The sequence below is a fragment of the Nicotiana tomentosiformis genome, chromosome 5 (assembly GCF_000390325.3).
Source record: "Nicotiana tomentosiformis chromosome 5, ASM39032v3, whole genome shotgun sequence".
Lineage (NCBI taxonomy): Eukaryota > Viridiplantae > Streptophyta > Magnoliopsida > Solanales > Solanaceae > Nicotiana > Nicotiana tomentosiformis.
In genome coordinates, this window is record NC_090816.1 from 80435074 (window position 1) to 80447913 (window position 12840).

General features: G+C 44.1%; 1 protein-coding gene across 1 annotated transcript; it reads right to left on the reverse strand.

The window, feature by feature from the left end:
- Positions 1 to 853: 853 nt before the first annotated feature.
- Positions 854 to 3408, reverse strand: LOC138892654 (uncharacterized). Its single transcript, XM_070176388.1, has 4 exons — positions 3153 to 3408; positions 2153 to 2397; positions 1493 to 1762; positions 854 to 1168 (listed from the first exon to the last, which is right to left on the reverse strand). Exons 1-4 carry the CDS (start codon positions 3406 to 3408, stop codon positions 854 to 856), a joined length of 1086 nt encoding a protein of 361 aa, XP_070032489.1.
- Positions 3409 to 12840: the final 9432 nt, after the last annotated feature.

Below are 12840 nucleotides of genomic sequence, written 5' to 3' on the forward strand. Positions count from 1 at the left end.
TCCACTACCCGGTCCGAGCATACGCCCACGTCCGAAATCACTATAAGAACCTATTGGAACCGTCAAATTCTGATTCCGAGGTCATTTACTCAAAATGTTGATCGAAGTCAAACTTAGCCTTTTAAGGCAAACTTAAGGAACCAAGTGTTCTGATTTCAACCCGAACCCTTCCAAATCTCAAACTAACCAACTTAAGGCCAACTTAAGGCCAACGCAAGTCATAAAACAGTAAAAGCATATACATAGAGTCTTATTTAGGGAACGGAGTTCTAAAAAAGCAAAACATCCGGTCGGGTCGTTACATTCTCCACCTCTTAAACAAACGTTCATCCTCGAACGGGTCTAGAATCATACCCGGAGTGCTCAATAAGTGTGGGTATCATCTCCGCATGTCCTCCTCGGACTCCCAGGTCGCCTCCTCGATTGGTTGGCCCCTCCACTGAACCTTTACCATGAAAATTCTCTTCGATCTCAACTGGCGATCCTGCCTATCAACAATGGCAATTGGCTCCTCTTCATAACCCAGACTCTCATCTAACCGAATCGTGCTGAAGTTTAACACATGTGACAGGTCGGCATGACACCTCCAGAGCATAGACACGTGGAAGACCGGATGAACTCCCGATAGACTTGGAGGCAAAGCAACCTCTCCAACTCGTCTCAACACCTCAAATGGGCCTATAAACCTTGGGCTCACCTTGCCCTTCTTCCCAAATCTCATGATCTCCTTCATCGGCGAGACTTTCAAGAGAACCTTCTCGCCTACCATAAATGATAAGTCACGCGCCTTCTGGTCCGCTTAACTTTTTCGTCTGGACTGTGTTGTGCGAATTCATTCGTGAATTAACTTTACCTATTCCAAGACATCCTTCACCAAATCAGTACCATATAACTTAGCCTCGCTGGACGCAAACCACCCGATGGGGGAAGGAAATCGCCGACCATATAAAGCCTCATATGGAGCCATCTCGATGCTGGACTGGTAACTGTTGTTGTAAGAAAACTTGGTCAAAGGCAAGAACCGATCCCACTGTCCCCCAAAGTCAATCACACATGCTCTGAGCATGTCCTCCAAGATCTGAACTGTCCACTCCAACTGCTCGTCGGTCTGTGGATGAAATGTGGTGTTGAGCTCTACACGAGTCCCCAACTCACTCTGTACTGCTCTCTAGAAATGCGAATTAAACTAAGGACCTCTGTCTGATATGATGGAAACAGACACACCATGCAGCCGAACTATCTCCTGGATATAAATCTGGGCCAATCTCTCTGAAGTATACGTAGTCATCATATGAATGAAATGTGCTGACTTGGTCAATCGGTCTACAATGACCCAAACTTTATCAAACTTCCGCAAGGTCCGCAGCAACCCAACTACGAAGTCCATAGTAATGCGGTCCCACTTCCACTCAGGTATAGTCATCTGCTGGAGTAGGCCTCCTGGCCTATGGTGCTCATACTTAACCTGCTGGCAATTTAGGCATCTGGCTACATACTCAACTATGTCTTTCTTCATTTGCCGCCACCAATAATGATGCCTCAGGTTGCGGTACATCTTCGTAACACCTGGATGAATAGAATATCGAGAACTGTGCGCCTTCTTTAGAATCCTCTCCCTCAAGCCATCAACATTTGGAACATATAGACAACCCTGGAGTCGCATGACACCATCCTCGCTGATAGAAACCTCCTTGGCACTACCATGCAGTACCGTCTCTCTGAGAACTGTCAAGTGCGGATTATCAAACTGTCGAGCCTTAATCTGCTCCAATAGTGAAGATTGGGCAACGATGCATAGAAGAACTCGGCTGGGCTCTGAAATATCCAACCTCAAAAGTCTGTTAGCCAAAGACTGAATGTCCAAGGCTAGTGGTCTCTCCTCTACTGAAATGAATGCCAAGATACCCATACTCTCTGCCTTCCTGCTCAAGGCATTCGCGACCACATTCGCCTTGCCTGGATGATAAAGAATGGTGATGTCATAGTCCTTTAGTAACTTAAGCCACCTACGCTGCCTCAAATTGAGATCCCTTTGCTTGAACAAATGCTGCAAGCTGCGATGATCAGTGTAAACCTCGCAGGACACCCCATAAAGATAATGCCTCCAGATCTTAAGAGCATGAACAATCGCGGTCAACTCCAAATCGTGCACAGGATAATGCTTCTCATGGGGCTTCAGCTGACATGAAGCATATGCAATAAATCGCCCCTCCTGCATCACTATACAACCTAAGCCAACACGTGAAGCGTTGCAATACATAGTATACATCCCCGAACCGGAAGGCAACACTAGGACTGGTGCTGTAGTCAAAGTTGTCTTGAGCTTCTGGAAGCTCATCTCATAATCATCGAAACAATGAAACTGAGCACCCTTCTGGGTCAATCTAGTCAAAGGTGCTGCAATAGATGAGAATCCCTCCATGAACGGCGATAATAACCTACTAACCCTAAGAATCTCCTGATCTCAGTCGCCGAAGTAGGACGAGACCAACTCTGAACTGCCTCAATCTTCTTGGGATCCACCTTAATACCTTCGCCTGATATAACATGCCCCAAGAATGCCACAGAATCTAACCAAAACTCACACTTGGAGAACTTGGCATATAGCTTATGTTCCCGCAAGGTCTGAAGCACCACTCTCAAGTGCTGCTCGTGCTCCTCCATGCTACATGAGTAAATCAAAATGTCATCAATGAAGACAATGAAAAACAAATCAATATAAGGCCTGAACACCCTGTTCATCAGCTCCATAAATGTCGTTGGGGCGTTAGTCAAGCTGAAGGACATCACCAGAAACTCATAATGGTCATATCTAGTACGGAAAGCAATCTTCGGAACATCCGAGTCCCGAATCTTCAACTGATGGTACCCCGACCTCAAGACGATCTTATAGAACACCCTAGCACCCTGCAACTGGTCAAACAAATCATCAACGCGCGGCAGCGGGTACTTGTTCTTGATGATAACATTTTTCAACTGGCGGTAATTAATGCACATCCGCATAGTCCCATCTTTCTTCTTCACAAATACCACTGGGGCACCCCAAGGTGATACACTTGGCCTGACGAACCCCTTTGCTAGCAACTCCTCAAGCTGCTCCTTCAACTCTTTCGGAGCCATACGGTACGGTGGGATAAATATAGGTTGGGTACCTGGAGCTAAGTCAATACAGAAGTTGATATCACGATATGGTGACATGCCTAGAAGATCAGAAGGAAACACATCAGAGAACTCCCGGACTACTGGTACTGAATCAATCACCGGAGACTCTACAGTAGTATCTTGAACATAGGCTGGATAAGACAAATAACCCTTCTCAACCATGTGTCGAGACTTCATAGAAGAGATAACCTGACCAAATGTACTGACAGACCAACCCTTCCACTCCAATCTAGGCAACTTTGGCATCGCTAAGGTAACAGTCTTGGCATGGCAATCAAGGATGGCGTGATGTGGGGATAGCTAGTCCGTGCCCAGGATGACCTCAAAGTCAGTCTTATCAAGCAACTAAAGATCCGCTCTAGTCTCGTATCCATAGAATGTGACCACACAGGACCGATAGAACCGATCCACAACAACATAATCGCCCACAGGACTAGACACATAAAAAGGAGTACCCAAGGACTCATGAGGAATATCCAGAAAATGAGCAAACAGAGATAACACATATTAATAGGTAGACCCTGGATCAAATAGTACTGAAGCTTTCCTACCGCAGACAGAAATAATACTTGTGATCATGGCATCTAAGGCCACTACATCTGGTCTGGCCAGAAAAGCACAGAATCTGGGTGGAGCGCCACCTGGCTAGCCCCCGCCTGCCTGACCTCCACCTCTGAGACGGCCCCTACCCACCTGCCCTCCGCCTCTGGGTGGCCGGACGGCTGGTGCGGCTACTGGTGTTGTAATCATGGACTGCTGACGCTTCTGCACTACCTTGCCCTGAAGTTTGGGGCAATGTCTCTTCATGTGACTAGGATCCCTTCACTCATAACAACATCTCGGAGCGGTGGACTGCTTCCCTGACTTCTGACCCTGATGGTCCGAATACCCACCGGGAGAAACCTGAAGAGCGGGTGGGTGGTATGAACTCTCTGGCATGGCACTGAAATAGGCACTGGAAGAACCCTGATGACCGGAGTACCCACTGGAAGAACCTTGAATAGTTGGTTGGCGGTAAGAACTCTCCTGCATAGCACTGAAGTAGGGTCGTGTTGGAATGCCCCGAGGAGGTGGTGGTGCTGAATATGGGGGCCTACTGGGCTGACCCCTCCCAAAATGGCCTCTGTCCCCAGCTGGGGCACCTCTGAACTCTCCAGAAAAATGGGACCTCTTGTCCTGATGCATCTTCTCTCTACCCTTCTGACGGTAACCCTCAATCCCCCGAGCAATCTTCACTACCAACTGATAAGAAGTCCCCATCTCAACCTCCTGAGCCATACTAGCCTGAATACTAGAGTGCAACCCTGCAACAAACCTCTGCACCCTCTATGCGTCGATATGAAGTATCATAAGTGCATGGCGGGACAACTCAGAGAATCTCGCCTCATAGTCGGTCACTGATATCTGACCCTGCTCGAGCTGCTTAAAATGACACCGTAACTCTTCCCTCTGGGAGGGCAGAATATACCTGTCCAAGAATAGGTGTGTGAACTGGTCCCAAGTCATGGGAGGAGAACCTGCTGGTCTGCTATGGAGAGAAGACTTCCACCACCTACGTACCCTGCCCTCTAACTGAAAGGTAGTGAAATCCACCCCGTGAGACTCCAATATGTTCATGTTGTGCAGTCTGTCCCTGCACCTATCAATGAATTCTTGGGGATCCTCATGTTGCTCACCCCTCACCCCCAAAGACCGGAGGGTGAAGCCTGGTCCATCTATCCAGTAGCTTCTGCGGCTCGCTTGTCATAGCTGGTCTGGGCTCAGGTACATCTGCTGCAACTGGCTGGGCTCCGCCCATGGGTAGTGTGCCCAGGGTCTGATATACTGCAATTGTATGCCCAGGAGCCTGAGCAGTAGGGGTCTTTGCTCCCCCTCCCGCCTGAGATGTGGCTGGGTCTGCTGGAAATAAACCAACCTGGGTCATATAATCCATGAATCGCAGAATACAGCCTATGACCTCATGAAAGCCCGGGGATAGCTCCATTGCGGGCACCTCGCCCTGCTCTTCATTAATGAGATCCTCAACTGGATCGATTGGTGTTGCAACTGGGGCAACTCTGGGACGTCCTCGTTCCCTACCTCGGGCTGGTGCCCTCCCTCGGCCTCTAGCAATAGGGAAGCAGCTTCTCCTGGGTCCAGAATATCTACCGCGCGCGTTCTCACCATATGTGAGAGAGTAAGAGAAGAAACTTAGTACACCATCAATTGCACGATAGGAGATGAATAAAGAGTAGTTTTCTAACACCCTATAGTCTCTCGAAGATAAGTATGGATGTCTCTGCACCGATCTGTAAGATTCTATTAGGCCTGCCCATAACTTGTGAGACCTACATGAACCTAGTACTCTGATACCATGTTGTCACGACCCAATTCCATTTTAGGCCGTGATGGCGCCCAGCACCATTGCTAGGCAAGCCAACAGTGAACAATCTAGTGATTTTCCCATTTTAATAAAATTTTCCCAAGTGAATAACTTTCCTTAATTTAATAGGTTTAGTAAAAAACTGATTTAAATTAATAAAACGAAAGCATTTGAATGTATTTATGGCCATAGGAATAAAACCAAAATCACAAGTCTACTAGTGTGTGCCAAGATCTGGTGTCACAAGTGTGTGGGCTACTAGTACAATATACATAAGATCTCTACTCTACTATTTGAAATAGAATAGATAGAAAATAAATCAAAAGAGAGACTCCGGCTGCTGCTAAACAGCTCGAAAGGGCAGCTCACCGTGTGGTCTCGGACCAGAAGTCAAGCGTGCGTGCCGGAATGATAACCAGATGCACTTGCCTCAGATCCTATACATCAAGTGCAGAAGTGTAGCGTGAGTACATAAACAACATGTACCCAGTAAGTATCTAGTCTAACCTCGAAGAAGTAGTGACGAGGGGTCGACTTCGACACAAACTATGGGCCAAAAATATAATAGTATGAAGTTCTAATTAAACATGATATATAAATGATAATAGAACTCAAAGCAGGAAAATAAGTAAATAATCTTTCCATTTCAAGTAAGAACCAAGTCATTTCTCTCGTCTAATCCTTTCACCTCTCAAGTCCATGGAGCAATATAAAATATAAAGGGGTTCCAATATCTTTACGCACGAATTATGTCGAGGACGTACGACCCGATCCAAATATACATATAAATATATTGTGCATTGCCAAGGGTTGAACGGTCCGAACCATAGATACACCAATTAATTTGTCGAGGCGAACGACCCGCTCCCATGAGAGTAGTGAAAATTTACCCAGTTCGCGGAATATACTTGCGAAGCGGTTGAATATAGATTTTCTCAAGTTATCATAATATTTCTCAATTATTTTTCAAAATAAGAAATTCATCTAGGAACCTTTAAAATATTGAAATCCTCAACCTCCGCTTTAATCCAAATAATTAGTAAGCATAAACAAGCAATGGTATCAACAAAAATATTGTGTAAGCCTAAATCTACCCGGACATAAGCATGAATAGTAGCTACGCCAAGACTCTCGTCACTTCGTACGTACGTAGCCCCCCCACAAATAGAAGTACATAATGATTAAGTTCACCTATGGGGTTAATTCCCTCTTACAATATTAGAAAAGAGACTTACCTCATTTCAAGGCCTACTTCCCGGTCGAAGAATGTGCTCACACCCTCAATTCGGTGCCGAATCAACCTAAAACTAATTAAATAGTATATAAACTAATCAATACATGCTCAAAAGTTCGTATTCCAACTATTAAAGAAGTTACCCAACCCTAAATGTAAGATTCTTAAAATTCACCTCGGGCCTCGTGCCCGGATTTCGGATATTTTCAAAGAAAGTTGTTACCCATAACCTCATGAACTCAAATATATGATTTTTACTAGATTCCATAACGAATTTCATGATTAAATCTCATTTTTATCAAAAATCTAGGTTTTTCTTCTAAACCCATAATTTCCACTAATTTACATATTATAATCTACCCATAAGTTATGTATTTGACTCATATTTTGTAGGAATTACTTATCTCAAGGTGTTAGATGAAAATCCCCTCTCTAAGAGCTCCAAGAATCGCCCAACAATGGAATGCATGAGCCAAAATGACTAAGTCCTGCATTAAATGAAGGATTCTGCCTTCAGCGGTTTCCGCACCTGCGGAGGGACTTCCACTTCTGCGGGACCGCTTCTGCAGTCAAGAGTCCGTTCTGTGGAACCGTCCTGTCCACTTGCCCATCGCACTTGTAGAGCCAGGGCCGCTTCTGGGCAACCGCTCCTACGGCCGACTCTTTCGCGCCTACCGACACAGCCGTTTCTGCGGTCACAGTCATCGTACGTGAACGTGCGCAGGTGCGCCAAACTCCTCGCTCCTGCAGATCCTGGCCAGCCATGTCTTGCTCGCTTCTGCGGCTCCTAGCTCGCACCTGCGGCTGGCCAAGCGCAGGTGCGATTACACCAGCAGCTGAGAGCTTCAGCTGTTGCTCCCAAGTTTCAACTTGGTCCGAGCCTCGTCCAATCGATACCTTGGGCCCCCGAGGCCCCGTCCGAACATACCGACAAGTTTGAAATCATAAAACGGACCCGCTCGAACTCTCGAAATTCCCAAAATGGCATTAAAACTAAGAATCACACCCCAAACCAATTGGATCAAAAATATGAACTTTAAGTTCTTTCATTTACTCACAAAGCGCCGAAACATACTTACACTTCTCGGATTGACACCAAATTTTGCGTGCAAGCCTTAAATGACACTACAGAACTATCCCCTGTCTTGGAATTCCATTCGGACCTCGATATCACCAAAACCTACTCTAAACTAAATTTAAAGAACTTTAAGAACCTTCAAGGAACCAACTTTCAATATTAGGCGCTGAAACGCTCTCGGGTCATCCACTACTCGGTCCGAGCATACGCCAAGTCCGAAATCACTATACAAACTTATTGGAACCATCAAATCCTGATTCCAATGTGGTTTACTCAAAATATTGACCGAAGTCAAACTTAGCCTTTTAAGGCCAACTTAAGGAACCAAGTGTTCCGATTTCAATCCGAACCTTTCCAAATCTCGAACTAACCATCACCGCAAGTCATAAAATAGTAATAGCATATACAGGGAGTCTTATTTAGGGGAACGGAGTTCTAAAAAAGCAAAACAACAGGTCGGGTCGTTACACTACCTAAGTGTTTTACTAGAAGTTGATGAAGAAAGCACTTATGTTGAGTTACTCAAGGAGTTTAGGGATGTCTTATCTTGAAGTTACAAAGAAATGCCTGGCTTGGACCCTAAAGTAGCAGTCCATCACCTTGCGGTCAAGAATGGCGCTCCTCCTATTAAGCAAGCTCAAAGGCACTTTAGGCCGGACTTGGTTCCCCTGATTGAAACCGAAGTTAACAAACTCATACAAGCTGGATTGATTTGGAAGTTAAATACCCAATGTGGGTTTCAAGTATTGTCCCTGTAAGGAAGAAGAATGGCCAGATTCGAGTGTGCGTCGACTTCAGGGATCTCAATAATGCGTAATCCAAAGATGAATTCCTGCTTCCTATTCCAAAGCTGATAATTGATGCTACTACTGGGTATGAGGCAATGTCGTTTATGGATGGTTCGTCAGGGTATAACCAAATTTGCATGGCACCAAAAGATGAAGATCTTACTGCATTCCGTACCCCCAAGGGTATTTATTGTAACAGGGTAATGCCTTTTGGCTTGAAGAACGCTGGTGCTACTTATCAAAGGGCTATGCAGAATATTTTTGACGACCTCCTCCACAAAAATGTCGAATGTTATGTGGACGACTTGGTGGTAAAATCAAGAAAGAAGGGTGACCACTTGAAAGACTTGAGAATGGTGTTTGAGTTGCTCCAGAGGTACCAACTTAGGATGAATCCATTGAAATGCACCTTTGGAGTTACTTCCGGAAAGTTCCTTGGTTTCATTGTCCGACATCGAGGGATTGAAATTGATCAAGCCAAAGTCGATGCAATCTTGAAAATTCCTGAGCCTCGGGATATTCACGAATTGAAAAGTCTGCAAGGAAAGTTAGCGTACCTTAGGAGATTCATCTCAAACCTAGCTGGGAGGTGCCAACCATTCAGTCGCCTTATGAAGAAAGGTGTCCCTTTCAAATGGGACCAAGCGTGTAGCAATTCCTTTGAGAGCATTAAATCCTACTTGATGACGACTCTGGTTTTAGCAGCCCATATACTTGGAAAGCCGCTGATACTATATATTTCAGTACAAGAAAGGTCGGTTGGAGCGTTGTTGGCCTAAGAAAATAGTGAGGGGAAAGAAAACGTTCTTTACAACTTGATCAGGATGATGACACCAAACGAGCTGAATTATTCGCCAATTGAAAAGTTGTGTTTGGCGCTAGTCTTCTCAATTCAAAAGTTGAAGCACTAATTTCAAGCTCATGTTGTTCGTCTTGTTTCTAAAGCAAATCTCATCAAGTTCGTGATGTCAAAACATGTTCTTAGTGATCGACTAGCGAGATGGTATCTCCAATTTCAACAATTTGAGATTTTGTACATCCCTCAAAAGGCTGTAAAAGGACAAGCATTGGCAGACTTCTTGGCAGATCACCTTATACCTGATGTTTGGGAGCTAACTGACGAACTGCCTGATGAGGATGCAATGGTCATTGAAGTTCAACCTCTATGGAAGATGTACTTTGATGGTGCTGCACATCGCGGAGGAGCTGGTGCTGGTGCTGGTGTAGTATTTGTCACTTCTCAAGGTGAAGTTCTGCCCTACTCTTTTACGTTGACGCAACTCTGCTCTAACAACGTTGCTGAGTATCAAGCACTAATACTTGAGCTTGAAATGGTTGTCGAAATAAAGCGGTTGCAATTGCAAGTCTTTGGTGACTCTCAGTTGGTGATCAACCAGCTTTTAGGTAGTTACGAGGTCAAAAAACATGAACTACACCCATATCATGATTATGCTAAAAACTTAATGGGATAGGTCGGTGACGTGACTATTCAACATGTGCCAAGGAAAGAAAATAAGAAGGCTGATGTTTTAGCTGCCCTAGCTTCATCGTTAACCCTGCCTAATCAAACACAAGTTATTGTCTGCCAAAAATTGGTAGTACCGCCACCAAATGAGGTTGAAGGTGAAGGAAATGAACTCAAGCATCTTGTCATTGTTTCTGAAGCTGAGAAAGAAGAATGGCGACAACCCATTATCGACTACTTAAGCTATGGGATACTTCCAGAAAATTCGAGGAGAAGGACTGAAATCCGTCGTCATGCACCTCGCTTCCTTTACTACAAAAATACTTTATACAGAAGGTCATTCGAGGGAGTACTCTTGCGATGATTAAGGGAAGAAGAAGCACTCCAAGCTTTGCAAGAGGCACATTCTATGGTATGTGGGTCATACCAGCCTGAACCAAAACTCCACTTCCATATAAAAAGGATGGGATATTATTGGCCAACGATGGTAAAATATTGCTTGGATTACGCTCGAAGATGCAAGGCTGGTTAATTCCATGTGAATTTTATTCATCAACCTACTGAAGTGTTGCACCCGATTGTGGCATCCTGGCCGTTTGACGCTTGGGGATTGGATGTTGTTGGACCACTGCCAAAGTCCTCTAGGGGGCACCTATATATCTTGGCTGCAACTGACTAATTCTCAAAATGGGCTGAAGTTGTTGCTCCTAAGGAGGTAAAGAATGAAAATGTTGCAAGTTTCATCCGAGTAAACATAATCTATCGCTTTGGCATTCCTCGTTACATAATAACGGATAATGGAAAGCCATTCGATAATAGGTTGATGAACAAGATTTGTGATCTCTTTGGATTCAAGCAACGTAACTCTTCGATGTACAATGCTGTCGCCAATGGTCTAGCTGAGGAATTCAACAAATCTCTATGCAACTTAATAAAGAAAGTCGTCTCCAAATCTAAACGAGATTGGAATGACCGTATGGAAGAAGCTCTATGGGCATATAGGATGACTCACCGCACACCAAAACAATAGACTCCTTATTTACTCATTTATGGAGTCGAAGCCATCTTGCCACTCGAGCGTCAAATATCTTCATTATGACTGGCTATTCAAGAAGGGATAACTGATGAAGAAAATGCTCGACTTCGATTAGCAGAGTTAGAGGCTCTTATGAGAAGAGGTTGGAAGCTCAACAGAGTCTTGAATGTTATCAAGCTCGATTGACTCACGCCTTCAATAAAAGAGTTCGCCCGAGATCCGTTCAAGTAGGAGATCAAGTCCTTGCCATATGAAGACCCATTATTACTTCCCATAAACTTGTAGGGAAGTTCACTTCAAAATGGGATGGGCTATATGTCGTACAAGAAGCTTACTCAAGTGGGGCTTACAAGCTGGTTGATGCAGATGGTCGGCCCTATCAATGGCAAGTTTTTGAAGAAGTATTATCCTTGAAGTTGCAGCGCTCCTTGACACATTAGCCTAAACTGCATGTTCCTACACTCCTAGCCCGCATGAGTCTAAACTGTGTACGGTCCAACACCAAAAACAAAAGTTCGCTTGGTTGAAAACCTCGAAAGATGCAGCCTAGAAAAAAGTTAGGACATAAAAAAAAAAGAGTCTGCTAGGTTGAAAATCTCGAAAGAGGCGGCCTAGAAAAAAGTTAGGACATAAAAAAAAGAGTCTGCTAGGTTGAAAACCTCGAAAGAGGCGGCCTAGTCAAAAGTTAGGACATAAAAATAAAAATAAAATAAAAAAGTCCGCTAGGTTGAAAACCTCGAAAGGGGCGGCCTAGGCAAAAGTTAGGACATAAAAAAATTAAAAAAAATAAAAAATATCCACCCTTTCTGAATTATAGTATGACTTGATCCTCTTCACCGAGGTACGTAGGCAGCTTAGAGTTTCATTCTGAGTTCAGTCGCATAAGTTCAAAAGATACACAACCCCTCAATTGTTGTCCGAATGAAGTACGATGGAGTGTAATTCATTCAATCAGCACTTGAAAATCGAGCTGAGATACCATTCTTCTGTTAAACTTTGGATCCCATTTGATTTAAAGGGGGCAACCCTCCATGATAAATTGGTATCTTCAATGGGACGATTTTAGGAGGATGCCAAGTATTTGCGCTGAAATCTGGGGGTTCACTATGTCTTCATGTTCACCAAATCTTTAAGTCTGGCGGTCTTCAAGTCAAAATATTTAAGCCTCAAAGCCTTCAAGTTGAAGTCTTCAAGTTGAGGTCCTCAAACTCGCCTGTCTTCAAGTGGAAGTATTTGAGCCCTCAAAGTCTTCAGGTTGAAGTGTCAAAGTCCGCCGAATCTTCAAGTTTGTCGGTCTTCAAGTTGAAGTCTGCAAAGTCCGCCAAATCTTTAAAGTTTTCCAAGTGTTCAAATCGACGTCGTTTAATATATAGTATTTATAGATGTAAAAGACGACAGTCAAAAGTTTAATATCGATGTGAGATTGTTGCCACAATTGTTCTCCTATACGGGCTCGGTTGGTTAATGGCGGTGGTGTCTCCAATTTCATTTTGAATTGGAACTGGTTAGTAGTGTCCAATTATGATTAAAATTGCTATGGAAAAAAAAAGCTTTTATTTTCATTTCTTACTTGAGTAGTAGATGTTGTAGTGACAATAAATTATTATTATTGCCCAATTATCCCTTGATCTCCTTGCACTAGCATTTACAGTGCGTGAAATCATTTTAGAATCTAACGTACCAAATTGCCACGAAAATATTACTAACATGGAAAT

What these genes read in the sequence shown, in the direction of transcription:
- LOC138892654 (XM_070176388.1), bottom strand. Translation starts at nt 3,408, where the DNA reads ATGCCAAAGTTGCCTAGATTGGAGTGGAAGGGTTGGTCTGTCAGTACA. An exon ending in CTGTATTGACTTAGCTCCAG is followed by an intron (nt 2,398 to 3,152) that starts GTACCCAACCTA and finishes CATCTATTGCAG; the next exon opens with CACCTTTGACTAGATTGACC. An exon ending in CCCATGAGAAGCATTATCCT is followed by an intron (nt 1,763 to 2,152) that starts GTGCACGATTTG and finishes CTATTGGAGCAG; the next exon opens with ATTAAGGCTCGACAGTTTGA.